Source organism: Camelina sativa, chromosome 16, assembly GCF_030686135.1.
Source record: "Camelina sativa cultivar CO46 ecotype springtype chromosome 16, ASM3068613v1".
Taxonomy (NCBI): domain Eukaryota; kingdom Viridiplantae; phylum Streptophyta; class Magnoliopsida; order Brassicales; family Brassicaceae; genus Camelina; species Camelina sativa.
In genome coordinates, this window is record NC_141895.1 from 20,783,743 (window position 1) to 20,810,215 (window position 26,473).

The window sequence follows — 26,473 nt, forward strand, 5'->3', positions numbered from 1 at the left end:
TATCCAATTATTTTGAGATTTCATGCATTTACTAGTAGTTTCAACTAATTAATTTCCCGTTATTTAATGCCTTGATGACGATAATATAACTGTGAGATACACTCTGTGTTGGTATCTCTCACCAAATCTCTAGATATTATTAAAAAAAAAAAAAAAAAAAGTTCTAGAGTCTCTGTTGTGTGTAAACTCACGAAAACTTGTGTAAATACTCTTGCCATGCATATTCAATATTCTAGTTGATATGGTTCTGTTTTTTAATTAGTATTTATAAAATTTTAATTTAAAATAACAATTAGATTATATTAAAAATTAAAATAATGTATACGAAATACTCGTTAATTTTAGTTTATTTACAAACCGTTTGACTAATTGAGGATTTTTAAATTTTTATATCTCAAGACAGCTGTAGATTTTAGGAGATTCAACATTTATTATGGCTAGACATGTATACGCAACTAAGCAGGTAAAATTCCACATAAATAAACGTTAAATATTTATTAGTATAAATGTATAGGATTCTTTTTTCAGAGAAGAGAGGCTTAAAGATCTCGAGATCTCCGAAGAGAGAAGAATCAGAAAGAAATGGATTCGGCGGAGGAGGGTTTGCTCGTGGCGAGCCACAGAGATGAAGAAGTGAACAAGAAAGATGTGTTTTTACTGGAGATGAAGAGGATCGGTTACATCGCTGGTCCGATGATTGCTATCAACTCGTCTATGTACGTTCTTCTTGCTATATCGATGATGATGGTTGGTCATCTCGGTGAGCTTTATCTCTCAAGCACAGCCATTGCCATTTCTTTCTGTAACGTCACAGGTTTCAGCGTCATCGTATGTCTCTCTCTTGATTCATCTCTCTCTCTCTCTTTCTCCTTTAAGCTTCAAGAATTAGCAAATTGTGATTGTTGTATGTAACCAACACAGTTTGGAATGGCTAGTGCATTGGAGACTTTAAGCGGTCAAGCTCATGGAGCTAAACAATTCGAGAAGCTTGGAGTCCACACTTACACAGGGATCTTCTCTCTGTATCTTGTGTGTATCCCTTTGTCTGTGCTATGGAGTTACATGGATGATATACTCTCTTTTACTGGACAAGATCCTCTCGTTTCTCAAGAAGCTGGAAAGTTCGCAATTTGGCTCATACCCGCGCTCTTTGGTTACGCTACTTTGCAGCCGCTTATTCGGTTTTTCCAAGCACAGAGTCTGATTTTGCCTATGATTATAAGCTCAATCTCTGCTGTCTGTGTCCACGTTTCCCTCTGCTGGAGTTTGGTCTTTAAGTTTGGGCTTGGGAGCCTCGGTGCAGCTATAGCGGTCGGTGTTGCTTACTGGTTAAACGTGACTGTGCTTGGATTGTACATGACGTTTTCTTCCAGCTGTAGCAAGAGCCGTGCACCCATCTCCATGAGTTTGTTTAAAGGAATGGGTGAGTTTTTCCGGTTTGGAATCCCATCTGCATCTATGACTTGGTAAGATAAATTTTTCTTCATGCTTCTTTTGGTTTAGTCACAGAATTGTTGGCATTTGACCAAATCGAGTTGTTGAAATTTCAATAAATTTCTGTTTGGTTGTAAATTAGCCTCGAGTTGTGGTCATTCGAAGTCCTAGTCTTACTCTCTGGAATCTTACCAAATCCGAAGCTAGAAGCCTCTGTTCTCTCTGTCTGGTATGTTCCTTTTATATGTCTCTTAAAGACTAGAGTTTTGGAATGGACTATTATTACATACAACTCAGTTGCTTTCTTTTTTGTTTAACAGTCTATCAACAACCATCATCCTCTACCAAATAGCAGAGAGTCTCGGAGCAGCAGCAAGGTTCTTTGTTGTTGCAGTACAAGATTTGCAAAATGGGAGGTTTATATATCTAAAATCTTTCTCTGTTGTTGTTGTTGTTGTTGCAGTACAAGAGTAGCAAACGAATTAGGAGCTGGAAACCCGAAACAAGCTCGAATAGCTGTGTACACAGTGATGGTCATTACATGTGTAGAATCACTAATGGCGAGCGCAACATTTTTTGGTGCAAGAAACGTATTTGGTTACCTATTCAGCGCTGAAGCCGAAGTTGTGGATTATGTAAAATCAATGGCTCTACTGGTTGCTTTAACGGTCATTTTCGATGCCCTTCACGCGGTTCTTGCGGGTTAGATTCTCCTTCTTTAGTTTCAAAATCATTAAGAGACTAACTTAAGGATTACTAAATAGTGGAATGGAAACGTAACAGGTGTGGCTAGAGGATCGGGGAGGCAAGATATAGGGGCTTATGTAAACCTAGTAGCATACTATCTCTGCGGCGTACCAACTGCTGTTTTATTAGCTTTTAGGTTTAAAATGGGAGGAAGAGGACTCTGGATTGGGATCACAGTTGGGTCCTTCGTACAAGCTGTGTTGCTCGGTCTTGTCGTCATCTTCACCAACTGGAAACAACAGGTTAGTAAAGTGAAAGTGAGAGTGGTTAGTTGGGAGACAAATCGATTAGTGGATTTGTGAAAGTGAAAGTGATATATATGGCTATTTGATGTTTTATGAATGAATGATATGGCAGACGAGAAAGGTGAGAGAAAGGCTGATGGTTGAGGGGTTTGAAGCTGAAGAACATAAAGAAATCAGCTAAATGAAGAGACGTCAATCACGTCGCCATTAAATGTTAATCAGCTAAATCAAGAGACGTCAATGAATGTGTACGTGCATGTACGTGTGTACACTAGTTGTGGTATTCTTTTGTCCACATACATGATTTTGGCATTCTCCCTTATAATAAATAAGGAAGAAATTATGATATGATTCAAAGTTTTAAAAAATTATAAGGATTGCTCATAAGAAATGTGACTAGTACAAAATTTGAATTCATAAAACCTTACAATTGTCAGAATGGTATGTAGCAGATGCGTGATATATGTACCTCCGCTATGTCCACAAAGCACAAACCATCTGGTCTTTGCTAGTCCAGAGAGTTTGTGGGTAGGCTCGGTACCTTTTTATTTTATTTATTACAAAAGTAAAATAAAACTACTAATCGAACCAAATTGAACATATATGATTTGGGTTGGAGTCTAATACTCAATTGTGATTTACTATTCTACCTTAACCAAATCTCAAAATTACCTAATTCTAACGTTTTGAAACCCGGAGTAGACAAAGGTTGCATCCATTCTAATTTTTTTTTTCACTGAATAAATTCAATAATTCAGTCAAAAAAAAATACCCGAGCTGGACCAGCCCACCGCTGACAGCCCGTGGAACCGCAAACAGGCAAGTATCCAGTCGATCCATTCACTCTCTATATCTTAAACTTGATGTGAACTTGTAGGCAAGTAAAAATTTAGTGACGTATGGACAGCTCTGTTACAGATGTGTGACACTCTAACCAATGAACATAATCGAATAAAATATTACGAGTAATTAATTATGTATACTCCATCGCCACTACGGCACTACCTATTGTATTTGTGTACTAGTTCACAACATTAAGCAAATTTAGTTTCCATCTCTGGGAATGGGATTGTCTAATGTAAAAATTACAGCAAAAGCTGTGATCAGTGGCTGCTCTTTCTTCTAATATGCTACTAGAAACAATGAAAATTTTGACTCTGTTGAAGGAAAATAAACGTTTTTTTTCTGCAGGACTAAATTTTTTTTTTTGAGTCTGTTGAATGAAAATAAGCTTTATCTCTCAGGTTATAACAAGTGTAGAATCAATAATAGTGAGTGCAATATTTTTTGGCGCAAGAAACGTATTTGGTTACCTATTCAGCTCTCTGAACCGAAGTTGTAGATTATGTAAGACCAATGGCTCCGCTGGTTGCTTTACCGGTCATAATTGATGCCGTTCGCGCAGATCTCTCGGGTTAGATTCTCCTTCTATAATTAAGGTAAAAAACAGATTAGTAAGGTAAGAGTGATGTCCTTTTGATTTCTTGTTTTTAGGGTTATATTTGTGAAAAAAAATGGTTAGTGGATTTGATAAAGTTAAAGTGATGTCTAATGATATGGGCAGTGGAGAAAGACTGATGTGTGAGGGGTTTGAAGATGAAGATAACAAAGAACATGAAGAGATGAGCTAAATCAAGAAACCCCAATCATGTCGCCATTATATATTGTGTTGTCATTAATTCGACTTCTCGTGTGGTTGTTATATGACCTAAAAGGAAATGAATGTGCACATGTATGTACGTGGGCACGTGTTTTGGCCTCTACTGTCCACACACAAGTTTTAAGATACGTACCTCCGCCTACTTTTTTTGTTAGAGAAGTAAAATTATGGATTTCACTAGGTTAATTATTCTATATTAACCGAATCCCCAAGATAATATTTTTATCTCGTAGTACTTGTTTTGTAGGTTCCGTAAAGTTAACGTTAAGCAAATTTAGTTAATTAGTTTCCATCTTTTTGTTTATTGTATCAACGAATTATCATTTGGGATTGTCTAATGTGAAACTACAGCAAAAGCTGTGATCAGTTGATGCTCTTTGCTCTAATAAGGTTTTGAATGGTTGCTCCCTACATTCCATACTATATAGTGTTTAATAACATTTTAGTATGGACTTGAATGAACTGTAAGTAAACAGTGGTATGCACAACACCATAAAATAGTATGCATAACATTATACCATTATGAATGGTAAAAATCGGACTATGGTATGGAGTGATGCGTACAAAAAGATTAAAAACAATTTAATAATATTTTTAATCATAATTAACTAATAACTATTACAAAATGTTTTTAAAAATTACAAATCAAAATTTATTATTTTGATTATCCCATAACATATCAGCAATATTGTCTCGTATGTTTGCCATATATGGTCTATCTTCTCTCTCGACCTCATCTTGTTCATTTGAGTAATTTTGCTCGTTTTCTGTATGCACTTTTGAAGAATCTTCAAAGAAATCTGTATCCGAAAAATTCGAAACTCTAATAAAGTTGTGGAGTCCCATCGTGACGATAATTACTCTCTTTTGCACTTCCAAACCATATCTAGGATCATCCCTAAGAATCCTCCACTTCTTCTTCCATACTCCAAATGTTTGTTCTATAATAGAACGTAAAGATGTATGAGATCTATTAAATAACTTTTCTTTATTCAGTGGCGGAAGACCATTATATTATTATATTATTTCAATAATAATATAATTATTGAAATAAGATAAAGAAAGATATGTGTAATGCTAAATAAATTCAATTGCAAATAAAGTTAGGTGTATATTAAAAGTTACCCGTTTACGTATAGGAGGATCCATGTTTGCATTCATATTACGACCTTGTGATGACATATCTATAATCACAAACAATATTAAGTTAGTTAATAAATATAAGATCAAACTAAAAGTTAACTAAAAACATCATATCTATACTAATAAACTAGCTCATCATCCTTAAAAAATTAACTAATAAATTCTCAAATATCTACTATAAACTAAACTAAAAAGAAAATGAGGTGAGAAAATAAAACTTACTTATGAATTTGAGATGAGATAAATGGTTGATTCAAAAGAGTTTTAGATTGAAGTGTACTGGTTCGACTTTAGTCTGGTCTGGAGTGTACTGGACAACCATTCACAATTTAAGATGCTAAATTATATATTATTTCTGCAGGAGTAGAATTTTCATACGACACGACACTAAATTTAAAATTCCAAAATGAAAAAAAAAAATGAAAAATATAGAGCAAGTCAGTGACAATGAGGTTGGTTGACAACTTCACATGATATAAACGGAACAAATTTTTCAATTGATTTAACTTTTGATTTAATGCCTTGTACAGAAAGAAACAACCATATACTTTTTATTCAAATAAAAAACTACATTTCAATTTATTTTTTTCAAACTAAAGAGCGTAAAGATTTTCATATTTGTATACTTTGGTAATTTCCAACCTTTTCTTAATTTGCTATAACTATAAGTCATGTGCCATATAGATCCAGGGAAAACATTTATGGCGGCTGACTGAGAGAGGACGACGCATGTATCGGTTTTATCGGAAGGTGTAGAAACATGATACGACACGCCGCTAAATTCCAGAAAGCAAAACAAAAAAAATATAAACATATAAAATAGAATATATAGGGATTGGTTCGGTGTTTCTGAATCAAATCTCAAGATCTCAGCGAAGAAGGAAGAAGGAAGAGGAATGGATTCAGTGGAGAAGGGCTTGCTCGTGGTGAGGAGCCATGGAGAAGAAGTAAACAAGAAAGATGGGTTTTTGCGGGAGATGCAGAGGCTTGGTTACATTGCTGGTCCGATGATTGCGATCAACTCGTCTATGTACGTTCTTCTTGTGATATCGACAATGATGGTTGGTCATCTCGGTGAGCTTTATCTCTCCAGCACCGCCATTGCCATTTCTTTCTGCAGCGTCACTGGTTTCAGCCTCGTCGTATGTCTCTCTCTCACTCTTTCTTGATCTGTTTCGTTTGATAAATTTGGTTATATGATTCTGATTTGTGATTTTTGTGGTGGTAAACTATACAGTTTGGATTGGCTAGTGCATTGGAGACTTTATGTGGTCAAGCTAATGGAGCTAAACAATTTGAGAAGCTTGGAGTTCATACTTACACAGGGATTGTCTCATTGTTTCTTGTGTGTATTCCTTTGTCTCTTCTTTGGAGTTACATGGGTGATATACTCTTTGCCATTGGACAAGACCCTATGGTTGCTCAAGAAGCAGGAAAGTTTGCAACTTGGCTCATACCTGCGCTCTTTGGTTATGCTACTTTGCAGCCGCTTGTTAGGTTTTTCCAAGCGCAGAGTCTGATTTTGCCGTTGATTATGAGTTCAATTTCTGCTGTCTGTGTCCACGTTGTCCTTTGCTGGAGTTTGGTCTTTAAGTTTGGGCTTGGGAGCCTCGGTGCAGCTATTGCGATTGGTGTTTCTTACTGGTTAAACGTGACTGTTCTTGGATTATACATGACGTTTTCTTCCAGCTGTAGCAAGAGCCGTGCTCCCATCTCCATGAGTTTGTTTGAAGGAATGGGAGAATTTTTTCGGTTTGGAATCCCATCTGCCTCTATGATTTGGTAATATAAACTTCTCTTCATGCCTCTTTTTGTTGGTTTGGTTACAGAGTTCTTGACAGTTGAGTCTTGACTTGAGAATCTTTGTTTTCTTTTGGTGTTGAACTAGCCTGGAATGGTGGTCATTCGAGTTTTTAGTCATGCTTTCTGGGATATTACCAAATCCGAAGCTAGAAACCTCTATTCTCTCAGTGTGGTATGTTTTTGTATATCCTAATGACTTTGTTTTGGAATGGATTGTTAACATATATACATACAACTCAGTTGTTTTGTCTTTTCTTTAATAGTCTATCAACAATCTCCTCCTTGTACCAAATACCAGAGAGTCTAGGCGCAGCAGCAAGGTTCTCTCTTTTCTCAATTTCCCAATTTTGCAAAATTGGAGATATCTATCTTTGAAACCTAAAACCCTTCTCTCTGTTGTTGTTGGTGTTGCAGTACAAGAGTTGCAAACGAGTTAGGAGCTGGAAACCCAAAACAAGCTCGAATGGCGGTTTATACAGTGATGGTTATAACAGGTGTAGAATCAATTATGGTGAGTGCAATAGTTTTTGCAGCAAGAAACGTATTTGGTTACCTATTCAGCTCTGAAATCGAAGTTGTGGATTATGTAAGATCAATGGCTCCGCTGGTTGCTTTATCTGTCATATTTGATGCCCTTCACGCAGTTCTTTCGGGTTAGAGTCTCCTTCTATAATGTTAAAAATTCATTAAGAAACTAGTTTTAAGGATCAACAATGTTTTAACTAAGGGGATTGACACTGCAGGTGTGGCTAGAGGATCAGGGAGGCAAGATATAGGGGCTTATGTAAACCTAGCAGCATACTATCTCTGCGGCATACCAACTGCTGTTTTATTAGCTTTTAGGTTTAAAATGGGAGGAAGAGGACTCTGGATTGGGATCACTGTTGGGTCCTTTGTGCAAGCTGTTTTGCTCGGTCTTATCGTAATCCTCACCAACTGGAAACAACAGGTTAGTAAAGTAATGTCCTTTGTACACATGTTGTTCTCATGTTTAATTCATTAGTAGGTTTGGAAAGTAAAAGCGAGAGTGATGTCGTATACACATGTTGATCCTATGGTTCAAATAGTAGGTTCTGGAAGTAAAAGTGAAAGTGATGTGTTTTTTGATATATGTATGAATTAATGATATTTGTGTGCAGGCGAGAAAGGCTAGAGAAAGAGTTATGGGTGATGAGTTTGAAGAGAAAGATAATGAAGTGATCAGCTAAACTAATCAAAAGTTCAATCACCATCTTCTCCATTAAATGTCGTGTGTGTTTATTTGTGTTGTTGTTTTCAAGTATAGTAATGAGGAATTGAATGTTCACATTAGTTTTGGCCTCTAGCGGTCGAGCCCTTTACGATTTGCTCCAAGTTATGGAGCTAAAAAAGAGCAAATAAATGTATAGGAGTGAGGAAACAATAAGAGTGGACTGATGATTAACTAAAAGAGCAAACAAACAAATCTTTTGATGCTAAAGAAATTCAAAAATGGGTTTCAAAGATAAACAAGAAGAATTTGTTTATCTAATGCCTTTGAAGAGGAAGAAACAACCACATTCATATACAATCAACACTGAAATCAATTACTAAGGAAGTTTAGATGTCAATACATTTTCTAGTTCAAGTAATTTCAATAGATAGTTTCAAGCCAAGCATGATTTTGTTCTCAAATGCCACTTTCCTTATTTGCTATCATGGACCATATAGCTCCAGAGAAAATTTATGGTGGTTGAATAAGAGAAGAGGTTCGTACAAGCCTAGAAGGTGTAAACATAAATGATGGTATAGATAGGGAAGATTCATAGAAGATCAGGTTAAAAAATCCCTAAAGAAAGCTCAAGATCTCTCCAGTGAAGAAACAAAAACAAGAAGGAAGAGGAATGGATTCTGCAGAGAAGGGTCTGCTTGCAAAGAGCGACGAGGAAGAAGTCAAGAAGAAAGATGGTTATTTCCGGGAGATGAAGAGGCTTGGTTACATTGCTGGTCCGATGGTTGCAGTAAACTTGTCTATGGATTTTCTTCAAGTGATATCTATAGTGATGATTGGTCATCTCGGTGACGGTGAGCTTTTCCTTTCTAGCACCGCCATTGCTGTTTCTTTCTGCAGCGCCACCGGTTTCAGCCTTGTCGTAAGTCTTTCTCTCTCTTTATGGTCATTGTTCTTCTTCGTTTGGAAGTTGCAGCCACCAAATGACCAACTGACTGCAACTTCCAAACTTACACAGATCCTCTCTGTTCTCTTTCTTGAATCTTGAATTCTTGATTATGGGATTAGCTTATGATTCTGAATTGTGATTGTGATTATCATTTTACAGTTTGGATTGGCTAGTGCAATGGAGACTTTATGTGGCCAAGCTTATGGAGCTAAACAGTATGAGAAACTTGGAGTACATACTTACACAACGATTCTCTCTTTGTATCTTGTGTGTATTCCTTTGTCTGTGCTATGGAGTTACATGGGTGCTATACTCTCTCTCATTGGACAAGATCCTCTGGTTGCTCAAGAAGCTGGGAAATTTGCAACTTGGCTCATACCTGCCCTCTTTGCTTACGCCACTTTACAGCCGCTTGTACAGTTTTTGCAAGCGCAGAGTCTGATTTTTCCGTTGATTATAAGCTCACTCTCTGCTGTCTGTGTCCACGTTTCCCTCTGCTGGAGTTTGGTCTTTAAGTTTGGGCTTGGGATCCGCGGTGCAGCTATAGCGATTGGGGTTTCTTACTGGGTAAACGTGGTTGTACTTGGATTATACATGAAGTTTTCTTCCAGCTGTAGCAAGAGCCGTGCAACTATCTCCATGAGTGTGTTCAAAGGAATGAAAGAGTTTTTCTGGCTTGGAATCCCATCTGCGTCGATGATTTGGTATAGAAACTTTTCTTTATTCCTCTTTTGGTTGGTTTGGTTTCGTCAGTGTTCTTGACATTTAACTTTGGTGTTGAACTAGCCTCGAGTGGTGGTCATTCGAATTTTTGGTCCTGCTCTCTGGGATTTTACCAAATTCAACGCTAGAAACCTCTGTTCTCTCAGTGTGGTATTTTTTTTCTTTTTTCTTTTTCTTTTCTATCTTTTAAAGACTTGGGTTTTGGAAGGTAATAGTATCGTACAACTCAGTTGCTCTCTTCCTTCTTTAAAGTCTATCGACAATATCCTTTGCATACCATATACCAGAGAGTCTCGGCGCAGCAGCAAGGTTCTTTTTTTTCTTTTCGGTTATGCAAAATGAGAGTTATCTATCTAAAACCTAAAACCTTTATCTCTCTTGTGGTGGTTGTTGTAGTACAAGAGTTGCAAACGAGTTAGGAGCTGGAAATCCGAAACAAGCTCGGATGGCGGTTTACACAGTGATGGTTATAGCAGGTGTAGAATCAATACTGGTGAGTGCAATAGTCTTTGGTTCAAGAAATGTATTTGGTTACTTATTCAGCTCAGAAACCGAAGTTGTGGATTACGTAAGATCAATGGCCCCGCTGGTTTCTTTATTAGTAATATTTGATGCCCTCCACACGGTTCTTTCGGGTTAGATTCTCTCCTCCTATAATGTTAAAATCATGAATGAAGTTAACGTTTATAATTGATGTGTTATTAGTGGAAATGAAACATATATAACAGGTGTGGCTAGAGGAGCAGGGAGGCAAGATAAAGGGGCTTATGTAAACCTAGCAGCATACTATCTCTGTGGCACACCAACTGCTATCATATTAGCCTTTGGGTTTAAAATGAGAGGAAGAGGACTCTGGATTGGGATCACAGTTGGGTCCTTTGTTCAAGCTTTTTTGCTCGGTCTTATCGTTATGTTTACCAACTGGGAGCAAGAGGTTAGTTAAGTGAAAATGATTTAGTGAATTTGTAAAAAATGAAAGTGATGTCTATTGATAATGCATGAATCATATGGGCAGGCGAAAAATGCAAGAGAAAGACTGATGGCTGAGGAGTTTGAAGATGAAAATAAGTGAAGAAGTACATTATTAAAAATAAAATAAATAAGTGAAGAACATGATAAGCCAAATCAATTTCTTCATTTAAAGCTTGTAATCAGTATGAGTTTGTTGGTGTTGTTGTTTTATGAAACAAAACAAAAATAAAATTAATGCATAATATTATTACAAGCGTACAACTATGATGATTTATGGGAAAGTGGAGGGAAAATAATAATCCCGTTACCCGTTAGAAAAATATTTTAATAAAAACTAAAGAATATTAATGTGATGCTTCTTTATTTTTAGTGTTTCTGTGTATTTAGTGTTTAATTGACAGTTGAACCATAAAGTTGCTATAGCAAAAAAAAAAAAATATATATATATAAACTTAAAAGCAAAATTACGACCATTGAATTTTTCAACATTGAGCCATTATTTCGATTCAGATAGAATTTATGGCGGCTGAACGAGAGAGGTATAGAATCAAGATACGACACACAGAAGACAAGTCATAAAATATTACTAGTAGAACAAGTATATAAGATTGATTGTTGGGAGAATAGGTTAAAGATTCTCGTGATCTCAGGGGAAGAAGAAGAAGAAGAAGAAGCAGAGAGAATGGATTCGGTGGAGCAGGGCTTGCTTGTGATGAGCGATGGAGAAGAAGTAAACAGGAAAGATGGGTTTTTGAAGGAGATGAAGAGGCTTGGTTACATCGCTGGTCCCATGGTTGCGGTGAACTCTTCTACGTATGTTCTTCAGGTGATATCGATTATGATGGTTGGTCATCTCGGTGAGCTTTATCTCTCAAGCACCGCCATTGCCTTTTCTTTCTGTAGCGTCACCGGTTTTAGTCTCGTCGTATGTCCCTCTTTCTTGATCTGTTTCTTTTGATAAGCTTAAGATTCTGAGTTGTGATCAATTATGTGACCATATATACAGTTTGGATTGGCTAGTGCGTTGGAGACTTTATGTGGTCAAGCTTATGGAGCTAAACAATTCGAAAAACTTGGAGTTCATACTTACACAGGGATCTTCTCTTTGTATCTTGTGTGTATTCCTTTGTCAGTTCTTTGGAGTTACATGGGTGATATACTTTCTCTTATTGGACAAGATCCTGTGGTGGCTCAACAAGCTGGAAAGTTTGCAACTTGGCTCATACCTGCGCTCTTTGGTTATGCTACTTTGCAGTCACTTGTTCGGTTTTACCAAGCGCAGAGTCTGATTTTGCCTTTGATTATGAGTTCAATATCTGCTCTTTGTGTCCATGTTGTTCTCTGCTGGAGTTTGGTCTTTAAGTTTGGTCTTGGGAGCCTCGGTGCAGCTATTGCGATTGGCGTCTCTTACTGGTTTAACGTGACTGTTCTTGGATTATACATGACGTTTTCTTCCAGCTGTAGCAAGACTCGTGCTCCCATCTCCATGAGTGTGTTTAAAGGAATGGGAGAGTTTTTCCGGTTTGGAATCCCATCTGCATCTATGATTTGGTAATATAAACTCCTCTTACCTCCTCTCTGTGTTTAGTCACAGAGTTGTTGACATTAGACTTGTCTTTAATCTCTTTAGTGTTATATTAGCCTCGAGTGGTGGTCATTCGAATTTCTTCTCTTACTCTCTGGGATTTTACCAAATCCTAAGCTAGAAGCCTCTGTTCTCTCAGTCTGGTATGTCCCTTTCATCTTCTAAATAATTAAGTTTGGAATGGACTGATCAGTTGCTTAACTTTCTTCTTTGTTTAACAGTCTGTCAACTCAGTCCTCCTTGTACCAAATACCAGAGAGTCTTGGCGCAGCAGCAAGGTTCTTGCTCATTTCCCGTCTTTCTTCCATTTTTAGAAAGGGGAGTTATATATCAAAAACATAAAACCCTTCTCTCTGACTTTTGTTGGTTGCAGTACAAGAGTTGCAAACGAGTTAGGGGCTGGAAAAGCGAAACAAGCTCGAATGGCGGTTTATACAGTAATGGTCATTACAGGTGTAGAATCAATAATGGTGGGTGTAATAGTATTTGGTGCAAGAAACGTATTTGGTTACCTATTCAGCTCTGAAAATGAAGTTGTGGATTACGTAAGATCAATGGCTCCACTGCTAGCTTTATCGGTCATATTCGATGCCCTTCACGCAGTTCTTTCGGGTTAGAGTCTCCTTCTATAATGTTAAAATCATTAAGAGACTAATTACAGGATTAACAATGTGTTTGGAATTGTAGGTGTAGCTAGAGGATCAGGGAGACAAGATATAGGGGCTTATGTAAATCTAGCAGCATACTATCTCTGTGGTATACCAACTGCTATTCTATTAGCGTTTAGGTTTAAAATGGGAGGAAGAGGACTCTGGATTGGGATCACAGTTGGGTCCTTTGTACAAGCGGTTTTGCTCGGTCTTATCGTCATCCTCACCAATTGGAAACAACAGGTTAGTAAAGTGAAAGTAATGATGTTCTTTATTTAGTATGTTTGATTTTGAGGAAAAAAAAAATTGATTAGTACATTTTCAGAAAGTGAAACTGATGTCTATATGAATGGTATGAGCAGGCGGGAAAAGCGAGGCTGAGAGTGATGGGTGGCGAGTTTAATGAGAAAGATAGTGAAGAACATGAGGAGATCAGCTAAATCAATAGACTGACAATCATGTCGTCGCCATTAAATGTTGAGCTTTAATTAGTTCGATATATGTGGTGTACTGGTGTTGTTGTTATAGTGATGATGAAGAATTGATTGTGAGTTTCGGCCTCTACTGTCTTTGATGTCCACACTACTTATAAAAAGTTAATAATCATTTATCATATCGAAAACAAATAATCTAACAATTGCTCATAAAAATCTGACTAATATATAAGATTAGAAATCAATATAATCAAATAAACCTACTTTTGCCGACAAGCAATGGTATGTAACAGTCTTGATCTCTACCTCTTCTATGTCATAATTAACTCATAAGTCATACACCTTTTTTTTGTCGAACAACCCCATATATTAAGTTATCGGAAGAGACTCTCTGCGTTAGAGAGCCAAGAAGGGACCGATGTGCTTACATGGGAAAAACAGAAACCTCGTACTCTTGCACATTTCGCAAGTTTGTCAGCACGGATGTTATCTTCCCTAGGAATATGTCTTAAGCTAAAACTAGCTAAACAATCTCTAAAGTGAATAAAATTCCTCAATTCTGATGAAAAATTCGGCCAATCTTCTACATTGGATGTCATTGTTAGTAAGTCTGCACAATCTATCGCAAAGAGTGCTCTATCCAAGCCCAAGGTCAGTAAGCATTCCATAGCCCAAATGAGGGTGTCGAGCTCTGCGTGTAGAGGAGAAAGACTTTTCCGCGATCTTTTTAACCCCATATTCAATATCCTATCCCCAATGGACGCTATCCAGCCGTGACCGCTCCTATCCATGTCTGTGTGCCAAGATCCGTCAATATAGCAAATAACGGTGTCCTGTGGGAGGGGAGTCGGGGATATCCTGGCTTCATCTATCCCACACACCAGGTCTTTCGTATTGGCTCTTCTCCAAACCTCTTCTTCTTTGATAGCTTTTTCCAACGTGTCTTGCAGGGGCTCAGAGATATTTTCAAACACTTTCTTATTTCTTGCCTTCCACATGTACCACATCATCCAAGGAAATGGCCTCAAGTGTTCAACGAGGTTACCGACGTCTCTATCTCTCCCATATAGAAAATCAAGGTTACTATATAGGGAAGGTGAAGGGAACACCAAAGGATGGGAGGGTATAGTTGATAATGCCCACACCTGGCGTGCTGGAGGACATTCAAATAGCATGTAGTTGATAGTTTCCTCCTCTCCTCCACATCTAGGGCAACCCTTGTCTCTACCAATATGTTGATGATGTAAGCGTTGGCAAACGGCCACGCATCCAGTCACACATTGCCACACGAAGTGCTTCAGCTTTCGTGATGTTTTTAACTTCCATGCTTGCGCCTTGAGTGTTGTAACGCTAGGGCTCTGAACAGGGAGGTCACAAGCAGGGCGAGAGATAGCTCTCACGGCTTCATATCCAGACTTAACCGTATAATTTCCTGACTTTGTCAAGGTCCAGGAATACCCGTCTCGCGAGGCTTGTAAACTCAGTTTGATCCCCATGATAAGGGTAATTTCGGAGGGAAGAGTTCCCGAAGACGCTCCACTTTCCATTGTTTAATGTTAAAATCAATCAGTGTGTCAACACACATCATAGGATCTCTCGCATGCTATAGCCCTAGTGGTGATCGGGCCGGTGAATCTGGGATCCATGGTTCAGTCCAAACGAACGTGTTGAATCCTGAACTGATGGTCTTCCGGATGCCATACGATAAGACTTGCTTTGCCGCCAACATGCTCCTCCATCCATAGGATGGTCTGTTTGATACTTGTGTCTCCAATGGATTGCAGTAGCGGTAGTATCTCCCTTTGAGGACTCGACTAAGAAGAGAATATGGGTATCGCAACAGCCTCCAAAGATGCTTTGCCAACAGGGCAAGATTGAACTCTTCTCGTGTCCGGAAGCCTAGCCCGCCTTCCGATATATCATTACACATCTGTTCCCAAGAAAGCCAGTGTAATCCTTTACTCTCAGCTTTGTTGCTCCACCAGAAATTGGCAATAACACTATTTAATTTTGAGCAAATGGCTTTTGGTAAGAGAAAACACGATATGACATATGTCGGAATTGCTTGCGCCACTGATTTTATCAGGATTTCTTTTCCTCAATGACGATGACAACAGGGAGGATTCCCTGCTTCGGGGGTGGTATGTCGTGTTAGTCTCTCCGACACGATGCCACACCGTGTTGCGGTTCATCTCCGAAGGAGGGATTTCTCTGGACTGGTACAGGTTCCTTTGCACCTGAGGTGAGTCAGATGGAGTGTCTCGTGCCTCTAGTTGAGATCTTGTGCGGTAATCATTGGCTGGTCCTGCAGAGATCTCTGAGGCGTGATGGTTCCGGCGGCGACCATCACTGTTTCGCACCTCCTCCCGGTGGGTCCTATCACTCCTATCAACCGGAGCTCTTCGAGTGTCCAATCTACCGGGCAACTCAGCTGCTCTTCGTTCCTTATTAAGTTGTCTTTGGTGGTCTGACAGTTGGGGACAATCTCTCTCTTCATGGGAGATTAAGTGGCAAGTAAAGCAATACTGAAACAGTTTCTCATAAACAAGTGAGACCGTTACTTCTTCTCCATCGTCCGTCACCACTCGCTTAGTAAACTTTAATGGTTTAGTAACGTTTACAGCCACCAAAACTCTAGCATTCGTGGTATCAACCTCGGAGACATGGCCAAGAGAAGCCCCTATACCTCTGAAAGCTTCATCCACCCAACATCGAAGGGGAAGATCTTGTATCTTAACCCAAAAGTTAACAAAGCACAGGAGATTTTCCTGGAAATTGAGTTCCCATCGTTCTAGCGAGAAAGTCCATTTGTTGAAGTGACAAGGCCTTTTCCTTAGGACTTTCTGCAGGTCTTCTTCAGATTCGAAGTTAAAGTGGAATCGACCATTGCCTAGGTCAAAGCCACGAACTCGGCCATCTACATCCCAGATTCCTAAGCTTGGCATAAACGCCAGAAAAGTTTCCATGCTTCTGCCTCCAGTGTGGAAAACGCGCCCAATCAACGTGAGCCTAAATCTTCTGGTCAGAGCAGCATTGTCCAAGGCTGGTAAGCGAACTGGTTCATCCTCCTCAGCAGAGGGACTGTTCCTGGACACAGATCCAGCTCCATTAGAGGTAATATGCTTCATCTTGAGCGAAGTGAGAATAGCAGAGGAAGAGTTTGACTTATGTTTGAGTTGGTGGTGAAAGGTGTAAAGGGGTCTGGGGTAGACAATCTTGCCGAAAACTGGTTACTTCGTAGGGTGCTGATAGAGAGTAAAGGTGGGTTTGAGTGACAGGGGGAACATAAAAACACAACAGGTATGTTGGAAGATAAGAAGTAACATCTCTTTGTCCATCGGAAACAAAGGAATTTTCTGTTATTGGGATGTATTGGTTGGTGAAGTTCATCCCGATTTGAAAGTTTTCCTTCTTTTAGACATCTCGAAGAACGTGTCTGGGAGAGAAGAAGTCACGGGTCTAAGCATCGGTAACTTAACTCATAAGTCATACTCATAACTCACCAATGTGAGAACATTGTGGGTATAAAAGATCAGAAACATTTTGGAAGGTTTGATGTCAAGTAGTAGTAGCAAATGATGATTATGATTTTATTAGTTTAGGATTACCAAATCAAAGCTTTGTGGGTGTGTTGTTGTTTTAGAAATCAAATCAAATAACCCTAGTTTTGCCGACAAGCAATGGTACAAAAAATCGTTAGCGAATTGTAGGAATACGAAAGTGTTGTTGAAGAGTGAAAAAATCCCTAACATAGATTAAACGAGAACTTTGAAGTTAGGGACTTACGTACGAGTACGACTAGAGGCGAAGAAATTCGGAGATGGCGAAACCAAAGAGAGACGAATTGAATCAAATCCTTGTTGGTTATCACAACACCATCAAAGATACTCTTCAGGTTTTTTTTTTCTTTGGTTTCGTGTTTTGTGATGGAAATTTTTACTCCGATTTAGAGCGTATTTAGTGATTTTCTTCTGCAGATGTTCGAGCAAGTTACGTCTCTTACACAAGAAAAATTAAGCTCGAACGATGTCCTTGAGATTTCTGATCACCTTTCAAAACAAGCCACCATAGGTTTCCTTTTGCCAGTTGTTGTCTTTTCGTAACCTACTTTTTTTGTTTTTCTTCAATTGTTTGGGTTATATAATTGTAAATTTGTAATAGTGGGAATGCTATGGACTGGAGAACAACCTCCACAAGCTGAAGCACTGAAGGAGGCTATCGAGTCATACTTTAACGCTCTTCAAGGATTTTTGCTGCATTGTCATGGAAGCATGGCTGGTGATGGGACTACACTTTCTTCATCAATACAAGCCTCTATGAAACAAATTGTCGATTCCAGCTTCAGATTTTTGCAGGGTTCTGTCTCTCTATACGGTAAGAAGCCTCCATGTTCTTGTTCTTATATTGATTAAGATTACTCAATACTATGGTGGTTCTGTTGTTTTGGAAACAGAAGGAACATATGAGAAAGGTAGGAAGCCGTCGATTCCGCAGCTTGCAGGAGCAGTGTGGGAAGCATGCTCAAATCTGAAGAAGGTGCCTGCAACAAACATCAAAGCGATTGGAAGGGCGATGACACTGGTCGCTATTACCATGAAAGATGTTCTTAGGGAAATGAAAGAACTGAAGCCAGCTTGTTCTTCACCCGAGCCTGATGAGCTTACGCAAATGCTGAAAGCCAAACTCCAAACTCAGATGAAGATGAAGATGATTTAGGCGATGACTTGTCTCCTGAAGAATTTGAAGTTGCTAAAATGGTAGCTGATATCGTGTCTGAGACACTTTTGGTAATAAAAGAGTTATCCGTGCTATCACAGGCATGATCAAGCTGGAGAATCCAAAGGATAATGGTGAGTTTGTGGTCTCTCTTGAGAAACTACTGAAGTTGTGTCAAGGAACCAGTGTACAGATTGACGAGCTTGGAGCTTGCGTTTACCCACCGCAAGAGTTTGGTTCTCATGAAACAAACAGTGGAAAGAATAAAGGAAAATATTGATGAGATTGAGGCTGCTGTTAAGGATTTTAAGAATTCTTCATCAGAAGCTTTATTGGGAACTTGCAGAAGGCTACATATGTTGATTGAACATATGAAAACTGAACTAGACACAAGAACTAAAGCTGATCAAGTAGTTTGCAAATTGCAAAATGTTACTCTTTAACACTTACAAAAAAGTTTGGATTTAAGGTTCTTGCTTCTTTAATTTTAGTGTTTCAGGTACTTGTATTTAGTGTTTAATTTGCAGTTATAGGAAGTTAAACTATAGCAGATACTAAATATTGTGAAGGTAAATACTAAATCCTATTTGATATTGCAATAACAAAACATTTCTGAGAGGAGAGATCTAAAAGAAACAACTCTTGAAGAATCTGAAAATGTGGAAAGTTTTTCCTACAATGCATGATCAGCTTAAGACCAAACCAAAGAGAACTCAAAGGAATTTATAAACTATTCTATGGAGCAGCGAATCAATGTCAAGAAAGGAGCTCTGTCCTTAATTCACTAGAAGCATCTCCACAGACCGGATACAAATGGATTCGATCAGACCATGCATTCCTGTCTCTTGAATCAATCTCAGAAATGCATTTCCAGACAGCACTGTTAGCCTTAAAGCCACTTCCGAACCCGATCTGCCATACTTTATCTCCCTTCTTCATTCTACCTTTAGCTTCCAGGTATTGCAACTCATACCACAGTGAAGACGAAGATGTGTTCCCATAACGGTACAGAGTTGACCGTGAAGCTTCTACGTCTTTCTTGTCCAGCTTCAGATGCTTCTCCACACCTTCAATAATCGCCCTTCCTCCGGCATGTATACAGAAATGCTCAAAAGCTTTCTTGAAGTTAGGTGTGTATATCTCCTTGTGCATTCCCCATTTTCTTTGGATAAATGAGATTATGTATTTGAGCTGCTCTGAATAAGGTAGAACCCGAGGGCCTAACTCCACCACGTTGATCTTTAAGGCCTTTGATGCTACCCTCACAAGCTGCTTGGACAATGCTACTCCTACTTTCCCTTCTTCATCAACTTGTTGCATTACACTCTCGTAGGATTCATTGTCTGATCCGAAGTGAGTTCGTATAAGATGCTGGAGTTTGTATTTCGCCTTATTGATATCTTGCTTCCTGTTGGAGAGAAGAATCGCAGCCCCACCCATTCTGAAGATGGTGTTTGCAATGAGCATTGACTTAGACTTCCCTCTGTAACCATTTGGACTCACAGCTTCCAAGCTCAACACTAGGGCCAAAGAGTCACCATGAATCATCATAAGATCTTTAACAAGATTAACCGAAAGAATCCCGGCGCTGCAGCCCATACCGCTCAAGCTAAAGCTCTTAATGTCGCTCCTCATGCCAAACCGGTTTATGATCATAGAGGTTATGGATGGAGAAGGACAGAAGAGGCTGCAGTTAGACACAAGGATGTCAATACTTTTTGGATCTATCTCATGCTTTGAGAAAAGTTCTTCGACAATAGTGAAGAGGATCTCATGAGTTTCTTCTCTAGCTGCAGGGAGAGAAGCGTTTGGTGGAATCTCATGGACTGAGGCAGGGACACTCGCGTCATCACTAATCCCTGATCGCTCTAAGACCTTCTGCTGAAGATCAAGACTTTCTTGATCAAAAACACCGGATATGGTCAGATGCTCAATGAAATTGGAGACTGGAGCTCGCAAGAAGTCAGGAGGCTGATAACATGAGAAATCAATAAGGTATATAATACACCTTGGTTTGAAGAAATAGTAACCAAAGATTGCTATGAGGACACATGCTGATGCTACCAGGAAATGGTGAAAAGTCATAAAGGGTTGATCAGTGATAAGGAGTGCTTGATTGATGAAAGGAAAACTCGATTCCATATTTTCCAGAATCCCAAACTGGGAAAAAGAGAGAAAGCAAAAGATGGTTACAAATAGAGAGTTTCTGTTTTTGTGGCAAATGTTGATAGATTATAGTGTTTACCATAAAGGGAAAAAAAATAACAAAGTTTGTTGCATCACAGGGTAAGCATGTGAAAGGAGAGTCCAAAACAAGGATGAAATTCAGGTCTCGTGACCTATATTGAGTTTTTTTGCATGATTTCATGGGCAATGAACATCACGTGTTTGTTGAGTATAGTGACTTTGGAAGTCTCTGTTTCTAAAGCTCTACCTCTGTTTCTTTCTTTCACCAACTCCATGTGTTAATCATTCTAAGATCAAACTCTAAATTGTTCAATCTTTCAGAGCATAAAAAAGCTTGAGAGAAGTGAGAACCTTGACTTTGTAATTGGGGAGCCAAAGATCAGAATCTGATCATCAGATTAATAAAATATGAGCACATAAAAAAAAAAAAAAAAAAAAAAAAACTAGAGCTCAATAAATGAAAAATTGAGTAAAGTCAGTAGAGCTTACTGGTTTTTTTTGTCGCCGTCTCTCACAAATTCTTCATTCGATCTCTGGAAACGAAGAAATGGAGACTCCACACCCGAGACTCATCGATCCTTCAAAGACTAGAATCGGATGGATCGGCATCGGAATAATGGGATCAGCCATGGTTTCTCATATCCTCGCTGCAGGTTATTCCGTCACCGTCTACGCTCGTGATCTTCGGAAATCGAAGGATCTGCAAACCAAAGGAGCTCGCACAGCCAATACTCCCAAAGAGTTAGCGGAGGTGAGCGATGTTGTGTTCACCATAGTTGGAAACGCTGACGATGTTCGATCGCTGGTTTTAGGTCCCGATGGTGTACTCTCTGGTCTCAAACCCGGTGGAGTAACCGTGGACATGACTAGTAGCAAGCCAGGATTGGCGCGTGAGATACACGAGGAGGCGAGGCGGAGGGATTGCTGGGCGGTTGATGCGCCGGTATCGGGTGGAGACGCTGGAGCACGAGAGGCGAAGCTAACGATTTTCGCCGGCGGAGATTCTGAGATCGTGGAGTGGTTATCTCCCGTGATGAAGAATATGGGAATCGTGAGGTATATGGGAGGAGCAGGGAGTGGTCAGAGTTGTAAGATTGGGAATCAGATTTGTGTAGGAAGCAACATGGTGGGACTAGCTGAAGGGATTGTGTTTGCTGAGAAGGCTGGTTTAGATCCCGTGAAATGGCTTGAGGCGGTTAAGGACGGTGCGGCTGGCTCGGCGGTAATGCGGTTGTTTGGGGAAATGATGGTGGAGAGGGATTATAAGGCGACGGGTATTGTGGAGTATATGGTGAAAGATTTGGGAATGGCGGCGGAAGCAGCAACGGCTATGCCTGGTGCTGCTTTGAACAAGCAGTTGTTCTCTGGAATGGTGGCAAATGGAGATGGGAAGTTGGGATTTCAAGGTGTCGTCTCTGTTATTAGGAGACTTAACGGCTTATCTTGATGATACTAGTGTAAACTAAGGCAAACTTGTTTTCCAATTTGGTCAGTAGATTTGGTTCTTGAACCAGAGTTGCTAATAAGAACATGGCGTTTTTTTTCCAATTACAAGGAATAACATCAAAAAATGACAAACATAACTGATTGGTAACAAAGGGGCAACACATCTATGGTAAAATGTAGCATTTGATAAGATTGCAAAAGGGTGCAAGTGTAACTACTTCTACCACCTATAACAACTTCTGTTAGCCAATCAATGATCTTAACCACGACTATCAAAGGTCTTACAATATACGAGAATCACCAACATAACCTCTATCGAGTCTCTTCGACTGCAACGTTAGAGTAGCTATAATCAAACCTCTCTTCCTCGGAGCCATTCCCTTTACTCCTCGTCCATGATACCTTCCATGTTGTATACAAGCTAATCCTGTAATTAACCATATAGGGTAAAGCATGAGTAAAGAATATGGATCTGCAATTTCCGGTCATTTTCACATAAATGATGAGAATACCTCTCAGTTTGAACGGTTCTTTTTGCAAGCATGAGGGTAAGGAAGACAGGGACCATAGCAGCGCACAAATGCTTCAGAGAATGGCCACTAATAATATGATGAGTCCAGCTATATATAGGCTTATCAGCAGCTTCTTCCACCTTGGCTAAGAGATAAAATCCTGCAGTTTCAGCCAATTGAATCTAGAATAAGAAAGCTTCAAAGTGCAAAAGCAAACTGAAGAGATAATATATCAACACAAACACTGATCACTAACCTGCAGCCCAGAGCCAATACGTAGAATGTGTATACATTGGAGGCAATAGAATAGCCATCAAGGGAATAACAATGCAGGGAACAAACTGTACTAAAGCATATGGTCTAAGGTCGTCGAAAAACCTGCAATAAAACGGCTTCTCATCTCAGCTTACTCTAACCTCAAGATGGTATCATTAAAAACCACTTGAAAGGGTTTGAAGGAATTTGAGTTACTACCTCCAATACAAAATGCTAATAAGGCCAGCGAGAAGCAAAGGAACAATGGAGTAAGTACCCTTATGCTCATCAATTCTCTCGATTACAAATATAGCCATGATTGATGTGAAGGCAATAGTCATCTAATCCAAAAAAAAAAACGAGTGATCAAAAACAAGACACAAGAAGCGAGTCTAAGAGAAAGAGAAAGAGAAGCGTACAGGAAGACGATCCCAGAGGAGAGTAGCATCGTTAGGGTGAAGATGATAGTAAGAAGATCCAAAAGCAACAGCAGCAACACCAACGTAAAAGCAAGTCCATCCTATTTTCTCACCTCTCAAACTGTTTTTTTTTTTTTTGAATCAAAATAGACACTAATTTGTTAAAATCTTGATTGAACAAAGAAGAAGAAGAAGAAGAAGAAGCTAAATTTGAAATGACGTTGAGAGCATTTGGAATCCCTGAGAATTAAAAAATCAATGAGATTTGAAAACCCTAAAATTCAAAAGAGAGGATTTAAGATGATGAGATTAAGTGTGAGAATGAAATATGTAATACCGAAATAGGAGCGTTGATCGGCGAAATCGTGGTAAGCCTGAGATTGAGGGATGGTGGGAGTGACGATCATTAGAACTATGAAGATTATAATCGCTGCTCCCCATGCGTACATCGTTCGCTTCTTCATCCTCTTCGATTCTTCTTCTCCTTCTACTTCTGAGAGAACTCAACAGGTTTGTTTTGTTTGACTCTTCAAACTTTTGTTGAGATCAGAACCTTTTTTTTTTTTTTTTATATTGGGTCGATGTCATAAATAAAGCGTCGAGGAAAATAATAAGTTTGATTTTCTCAAATTACAACAGGGAGGGCAAAACGGTAAATTCAAGTATGAGGACTGATGACGCATCGACTCTCTCTCCCCCACCCGTATTTCCAAGTTTGTCACAACATATTTTTTAATTTTAACATACACGATTGTACCACTATATGTCTGCCCATACACGATCTCATTTTTTTTTTGGTTATGAGAACAATGCTTAAGACTTGAGGAAAATAAAATAAAATACGAAGGTAGTTTTGTATTGGAGAGAGATAACGTTCTCTATGGAATCATGTCTCTCTCTAGACTCTAGTCAAGCTCAAATGTGCTGACAATGAACCTAGGTTAGACCGGACTCGAGTTCATACTTGCTCGAAGCCTAAAATGATTGCTTATACCGAGTACAAAAATTGTTGTATCTTATAGAAATCAACCAAAACATAACCATTACACATAAATATATATGAAACCGAGTTAAAATAATCTAATTGGGTTTCTATTAATTATCATAGACTCTTTTTTTAAGATTACAAGAAGTTATGGCCTTTGGTCCCATATTTTTCTAGGATCCGAGATAAACCAGAGCATATCCAAACTCGTGATCTTGAGGCATACTAATTAAAAAGGTTCTTTTAGCATAGCTAGGGAGATATAAAATAGCTTATAAATGTAAATATGGTTGATATGAGATTTCAAACACCAAAAACTAAACATGATCTAAAGCAATAAGAGGAACGATAATTGCGATATGCATCATCAAAGATATTCCATTGATTCTGTTACCTCATTATATTTTTCATTTGCATTTTGTGTTGTCACGAAGCGAAGAAATTATGTTCTTCTTTAACAATTTGATGTAGTCATCACCTTCACATGGCTTCTCATCCATCTACACTTTCCCATGTACAATATTTCGAGTAGTTAGTTTCTTTCAACTAGTGTAAAAACTATTATTTATGAATTAAGCTTAGTGGTTTTGCTTATCTAGGATCGGCCGTTGATAATACATGAAAAATATATGTATGTATAGTATATCATCTCACTCTATACAGTACAGAATGCCACACTCAGATTCAGGTCAATAGAAGTCCAAACATTAAACTCTGTCGCACCAATACAATCAAAATCTTTTTTTTTTTACAACCCATTGATTCAAGAACTTTATCATAAACTATCAATTAGTCCTATATACACATTCCTTTCTAACTTTATGAATTCTTAACATAATCCTCCCAAGATATGGACTCTAAACATGTATTGTTTGGAGAAGGAAAGTTACATCCTTACTTATATCTCTAAAACCTATATACGCTATGAATCTTGCTAACTAGCACAATGTCTATATTCTATACAAACATAAAATCAAAGAGAAATGAAGAAGACAAAGAGGAGACACACCTTGACATGAAAATTATAGCAAACCACCCTTTGCTCTCGGCAAACTAGAGAAGTAGAAGCACTTAAAATACTCAAACCTTGCACCTCCATTACATGAAGGAGGTTCGAGAACTCGTCTTCGTTTTCCTTCTTCAAGCATATCTGTACAACAGCCTCATAACCTGATTCTCCCAACTCAAGAACCAAGATTGCTCGAATGGAAGGACCTCGTCTCTCTAACTCCACAAGTTTCTGCTTTCTTAGAGTTAGCTCTCCAACTTCATTTTGCAGCTTGGGAATGTAAGTTATTGCATTATCGATGATAGACGGTGCAGACCATTTCTTCTGTCAATCACCAAGAAAAGTTATAGCTCACAACAACGTCCACCAGAAACAGACCTAAAAGTTGTAATCACAGGTTTTAGCTCTGATATCAAGAAAACCTTGGAAGAAGAAGAGTGATCAGGAAGAAGAGTGCCGAGAGTGAGGTAAGAGGCATGAAGTTTCATCCTCCTAAGACGCTCCTTGGCGTTATGGTCTAGTTTCTTTGCTGCAGCTGCACCACTTGAGGAGCCATCAACTTCATGCAAAATTGGTTCTTTCCTTTTTCTTTGTGATTGACAAGTGTCCTTCTCTGCGGACTCCTTCTCGATGTTTGTTTCTGCAGGGATATGCAAGCGATCATGGAGTAAACTGGATATTGAAGTCTGATGATTCGGCTGAGAAGACATATTATATACGACGACGGCAAGAGAAACAATACGACAAGAACAATATTACTACCGATTGTCCTAGTTAAACTCAAGAATTTGCAAAGTAATTAATCTCTAAACCCTAATTATAAGTTAACAAGATGATCATGACAATGATTTGTATGTATGTAGGTGTGTATGTATATATATGTGTGTGTGTGTAGGGGAAGGAGTCTAAAAGTCAACCCCAGACGAAGTAATAAAATAACAATGATAAACCATAATTTTAAATAATAAAATGATGCAAGATTAAACTAAAATTAGAAAATAAAAAGAGGTTCAGGGAATCACAGCTCACAGAGCAAGTTAATAGAATAGAAAAGGTCGTCTTGTATTTGCAGTACAGACAGAGTAAGAAATGATGAACCCATAGCGAGCAAGAGATATAAAAAGAAGAAGATAACTTCTTTTATTTTTTTCATTTTCTTGTTTTTGAGAAGAAGAAAAGTTGTGAGCTTCTTACCTGATTCATCTTCTCCATTGTGGTGCTTCTTTGTAAGAATGCAGAGGTTGTCATAGAAAAGAGTCGCTATGTTTTTCTAATGTAAGTCTCTCTGATTTGGTCACTTTGGTGTATGTGCGTGGGTCTTCATTATGCAGTACAAATTGTAGTACACAGTACACACATTTTTTTAATTTGTTTGTTTAATGTGTATAATGTATTTATGTACATCCCTAA

The 26,473-nt window shown here is 38.7% G+C and overlaps 7 protein-coding genes, 2 long non-coding RNA genes and 3 pseudogenes across 16 annotated transcripts; 6 read left to right on the forward strand and 6 right to left on the reverse strand.

The window, feature by feature from the left end:
• Positions 1-469: 469 nt before the first annotated feature.
• On the reverse strand, positions 470-3,997 carry LOC147925790 (uncharacterized). The gene is made up of 2 exons (XR_015585319.1): positions 3,740-3,997; positions 470-2,410 (listed from the first exon to the last, which is right to left on the reverse strand). It is a non-coding gene; the product is annotated as an uncharacterized LOC147925790 (long non-coding RNA).
• LOC104750962 (protein DETOXIFICATION 14) lies at positions 583-4,072 on the forward strand. 2 transcript variants are annotated; one of them, XM_087493327.1, is made up of 7 exons: positions 583-828; positions 922-1,466; positions 1,577-1,663; positions 1,755-1,811; positions 1,898-2,136; positions 2,218-2,451; positions 3,996-4,072. In XM_087493327.1, the coding sequence occupies exons 1-7, from the start codon at positions 583-585 to the stop codon at positions 4,055-4,057; spliced, it is 1,470 nt and encodes a 489-aa protein (XP_087349453.1). In that variant the 3' UTR covers positions 4,058-4,072. The 2 variants fall into 2 exon arrangements, with proteins under 2 accessions (XP_087349453.1, XP_010471123.1); XM_010472821.3 differs by lacking the exon at positions 3,996-4,072 and adding an exon at positions 2,539-2,817 and having other exon boundaries at positions 2,218-2,423.
• A 583-nt stretch (positions 4,073-4,655) lies between these two features.
• LOC147925791 (uncharacterized) lies at positions 4,656-5,539 on the reverse strand. The gene is made up of 3 exons (XR_015585320.1): positions 5,452-5,539; positions 5,212-5,270; positions 4,656-5,027 (listed from the first exon to the last, which is right to left on the reverse strand). It is a non-coding gene; the product is annotated as an uncharacterized LOC147925791 (long non-coding RNA).
• Positions 5,540-5,771: 232 nt separating this feature from the next.
• Positions 5,772-8,495, forward strand: LOC104750961 (protein DETOXIFICATION 14-like). The gene is made up of 7 exons (XM_010472820.3): positions 5,772-6,371; positions 6,467-7,011; positions 7,118-7,204; positions 7,296-7,352; positions 7,447-7,685; positions 7,776-7,981; positions 8,172-8,495. The coding sequence occupies exons 1-7, from the start codon at positions 6,126-6,128 to the stop codon at positions 8,238-8,240; spliced, it is 1,449 nt and encodes a 482-aa protein (XP_010471122.1). The 5' UTR covers positions 5,772-6,125; the 3' UTR covers positions 8,241-8,495.
• On the forward strand, positions 8,447-11,126 carry LOC104750960 (protein DETOXIFICATION 14-like). 2 transcript variants are annotated; one of them, XM_010472817.3, is made up of 7 exons: positions 8,447-9,143; positions 9,330-9,874; positions 9,957-10,043; positions 10,146-10,202; positions 10,290-10,528; positions 10,622-10,827; positions 10,909-11,126. In XM_010472817.3, the coding sequence occupies exons 1-7, from the start codon at positions 8,895-8,897 to the stop codon at positions 10,963-10,965; spliced, it is 1,440 nt and encodes a 479-aa protein (XP_010471119.1). In that variant the 5' UTR covers positions 8,447-8,894; the 3' UTR covers positions 10,966-11,126. The 2 variants fall into 2 exon arrangements, with proteins under 2 accessions (XP_010471119.1, XP_087349455.1); XM_087493329.1 differs by lacking the exons at positions 9,957-10,043; positions 10,146-10,202 and having other exon boundaries at positions 8,505-9,143.
• A 207-nt stretch (positions 11,127-11,333) lies between these two features.
• LOC104753772 (protein DETOXIFICATION 14-like) lies at positions 11,334-13,726 on the forward strand. Of its 2 annotated transcripts, none has more exons than XM_087493328.1 (7): positions 11,334-11,790; positions 11,872-12,416; positions 12,507-12,593; positions 12,672-12,728; positions 12,824-13,062; positions 13,138-13,343; positions 13,463-13,726. In XM_087493328.1, the coding sequence occupies exons 1-7, from the start codon at positions 11,548-11,550 to the stop codon at positions 13,538-13,540; spliced, it is 1,455 nt and encodes a 484-aa protein (XP_087349454.1). In that variant the 5' UTR covers positions 11,334-11,547; the 3' UTR covers positions 13,541-13,726. The 2 variants fall into 2 exon arrangements, 1 of the variants encoding a protein (XP_087349454.1); XR_015585321.1 differs by having other exon boundaries at positions 11,338-11,790; positions 12,496-12,593.
• A 1,753-nt stretch (positions 13,727-15,479) lies between these two features.
• Positions 15,480-16,876, reverse strand: LOC147925792 (uncharacterized). Its single transcript, XM_087493330.1, has one exon. It carries the CDS (start codon positions 16,660-16,662, stop codon positions 15,535-15,537), a length of 1,128 nt encoding a protein of 375 aa, XP_087349456.1. The 5' UTR covers positions 16,663-16,876; the 3' UTR covers positions 15,480-15,534.
• A 335-nt stretch (positions 16,877-17,211) lies between these two features.
• LOC104750966 (uncharacterized) lies at positions 17,212-18,857 on the forward strand (annotated as a pseudogene).
• Positions 18,858-18,877: 20 nt separating this feature from the next.
• On the reverse strand, positions 18,878-20,392 carry LOC104750970 (3-ketoacyl-CoA synthase 7 pseudogene; annotated as a pseudogene). The gene has a single exon (XR_015585322.1). The product of XR_015585322.1 is annotated as a 3-ketoacyl-CoA synthase 7 pseudogene (transcript).
• A 592-nt stretch (positions 20,393-20,984) lies between these two features.
• On the forward strand, positions 20,985-21,985 carry LOC104750969 (putative 3-hydroxyisobutyrate dehydrogenase-like 2, mitochondrial pseudogene; annotated as a pseudogene). Its single transcript, XR_015585323.1, has one exon. The product of XR_015585323.1 is annotated as a putative 3-hydroxyisobutyrate dehydrogenase-like 2, mitochondrial pseudogene (transcript).
• On the reverse strand, positions 21,914-23,669 carry LOC104750967 (uncharacterized). 2 transcript variants are annotated; one of them, XM_010472824.3, is made up of 6 exons: positions 23,407-23,669; positions 23,070-23,190; positions 22,870-22,991; positions 22,652-22,773; positions 22,396-22,555; positions 21,914-22,310 (listed from the first exon to the last, which is right to left on the reverse strand). In XM_010472824.3, the coding sequence occupies exons 1-6, from the start codon at positions 23,508-23,510 to the stop codon at positions 22,196-22,198; spliced, it is 744 nt and encodes a 247-aa protein (XP_010471126.1). In that variant the 5' UTR covers positions 23,511-23,669; the 3' UTR covers positions 21,914-22,195. The 2 variants fall into 2 exon arrangements, with proteins under 2 accessions (XP_010471126.1, XP_010471127.1); XM_010472825.3 differs by having other exon boundaries at positions 21,935-22,310; positions 23,070-23,170; positions 23,407-23,657.
• On the reverse strand, positions 23,616-26,355 carry LOC104750971 (transcription factor bHLH160-like). 2 transcript variants are annotated; one of them, XM_019237962.2, is made up of 4 exons: positions 26,258-26,355; positions 25,486-25,703; positions 25,064-25,387; positions 23,616-24,554 (listed from the first exon to the last, which is right to left on the reverse strand). In XM_019237962.2, the coding sequence occupies exons 2-4, from the start codon at positions 25,549-25,551 to the stop codon at positions 24,462-24,464; spliced, it is 483 nt and encodes a 160-aa protein (XP_019093507.2). In that variant the 5' UTR covers positions 25,552-25,703; positions 26,258-26,355; the 3' UTR covers positions 23,616-24,461. The 2 variants fall into 2 exon arrangements, with proteins under 2 accessions (XP_019093507.2, XP_010471132.2); XM_010472830.3 differs by lacking the exon at positions 26,258-26,355 and having other exon boundaries at positions 24,336-24,554; positions 25,486-25,886.
• Positions 26,356-26,473: the final 118 nt, after the last annotated feature.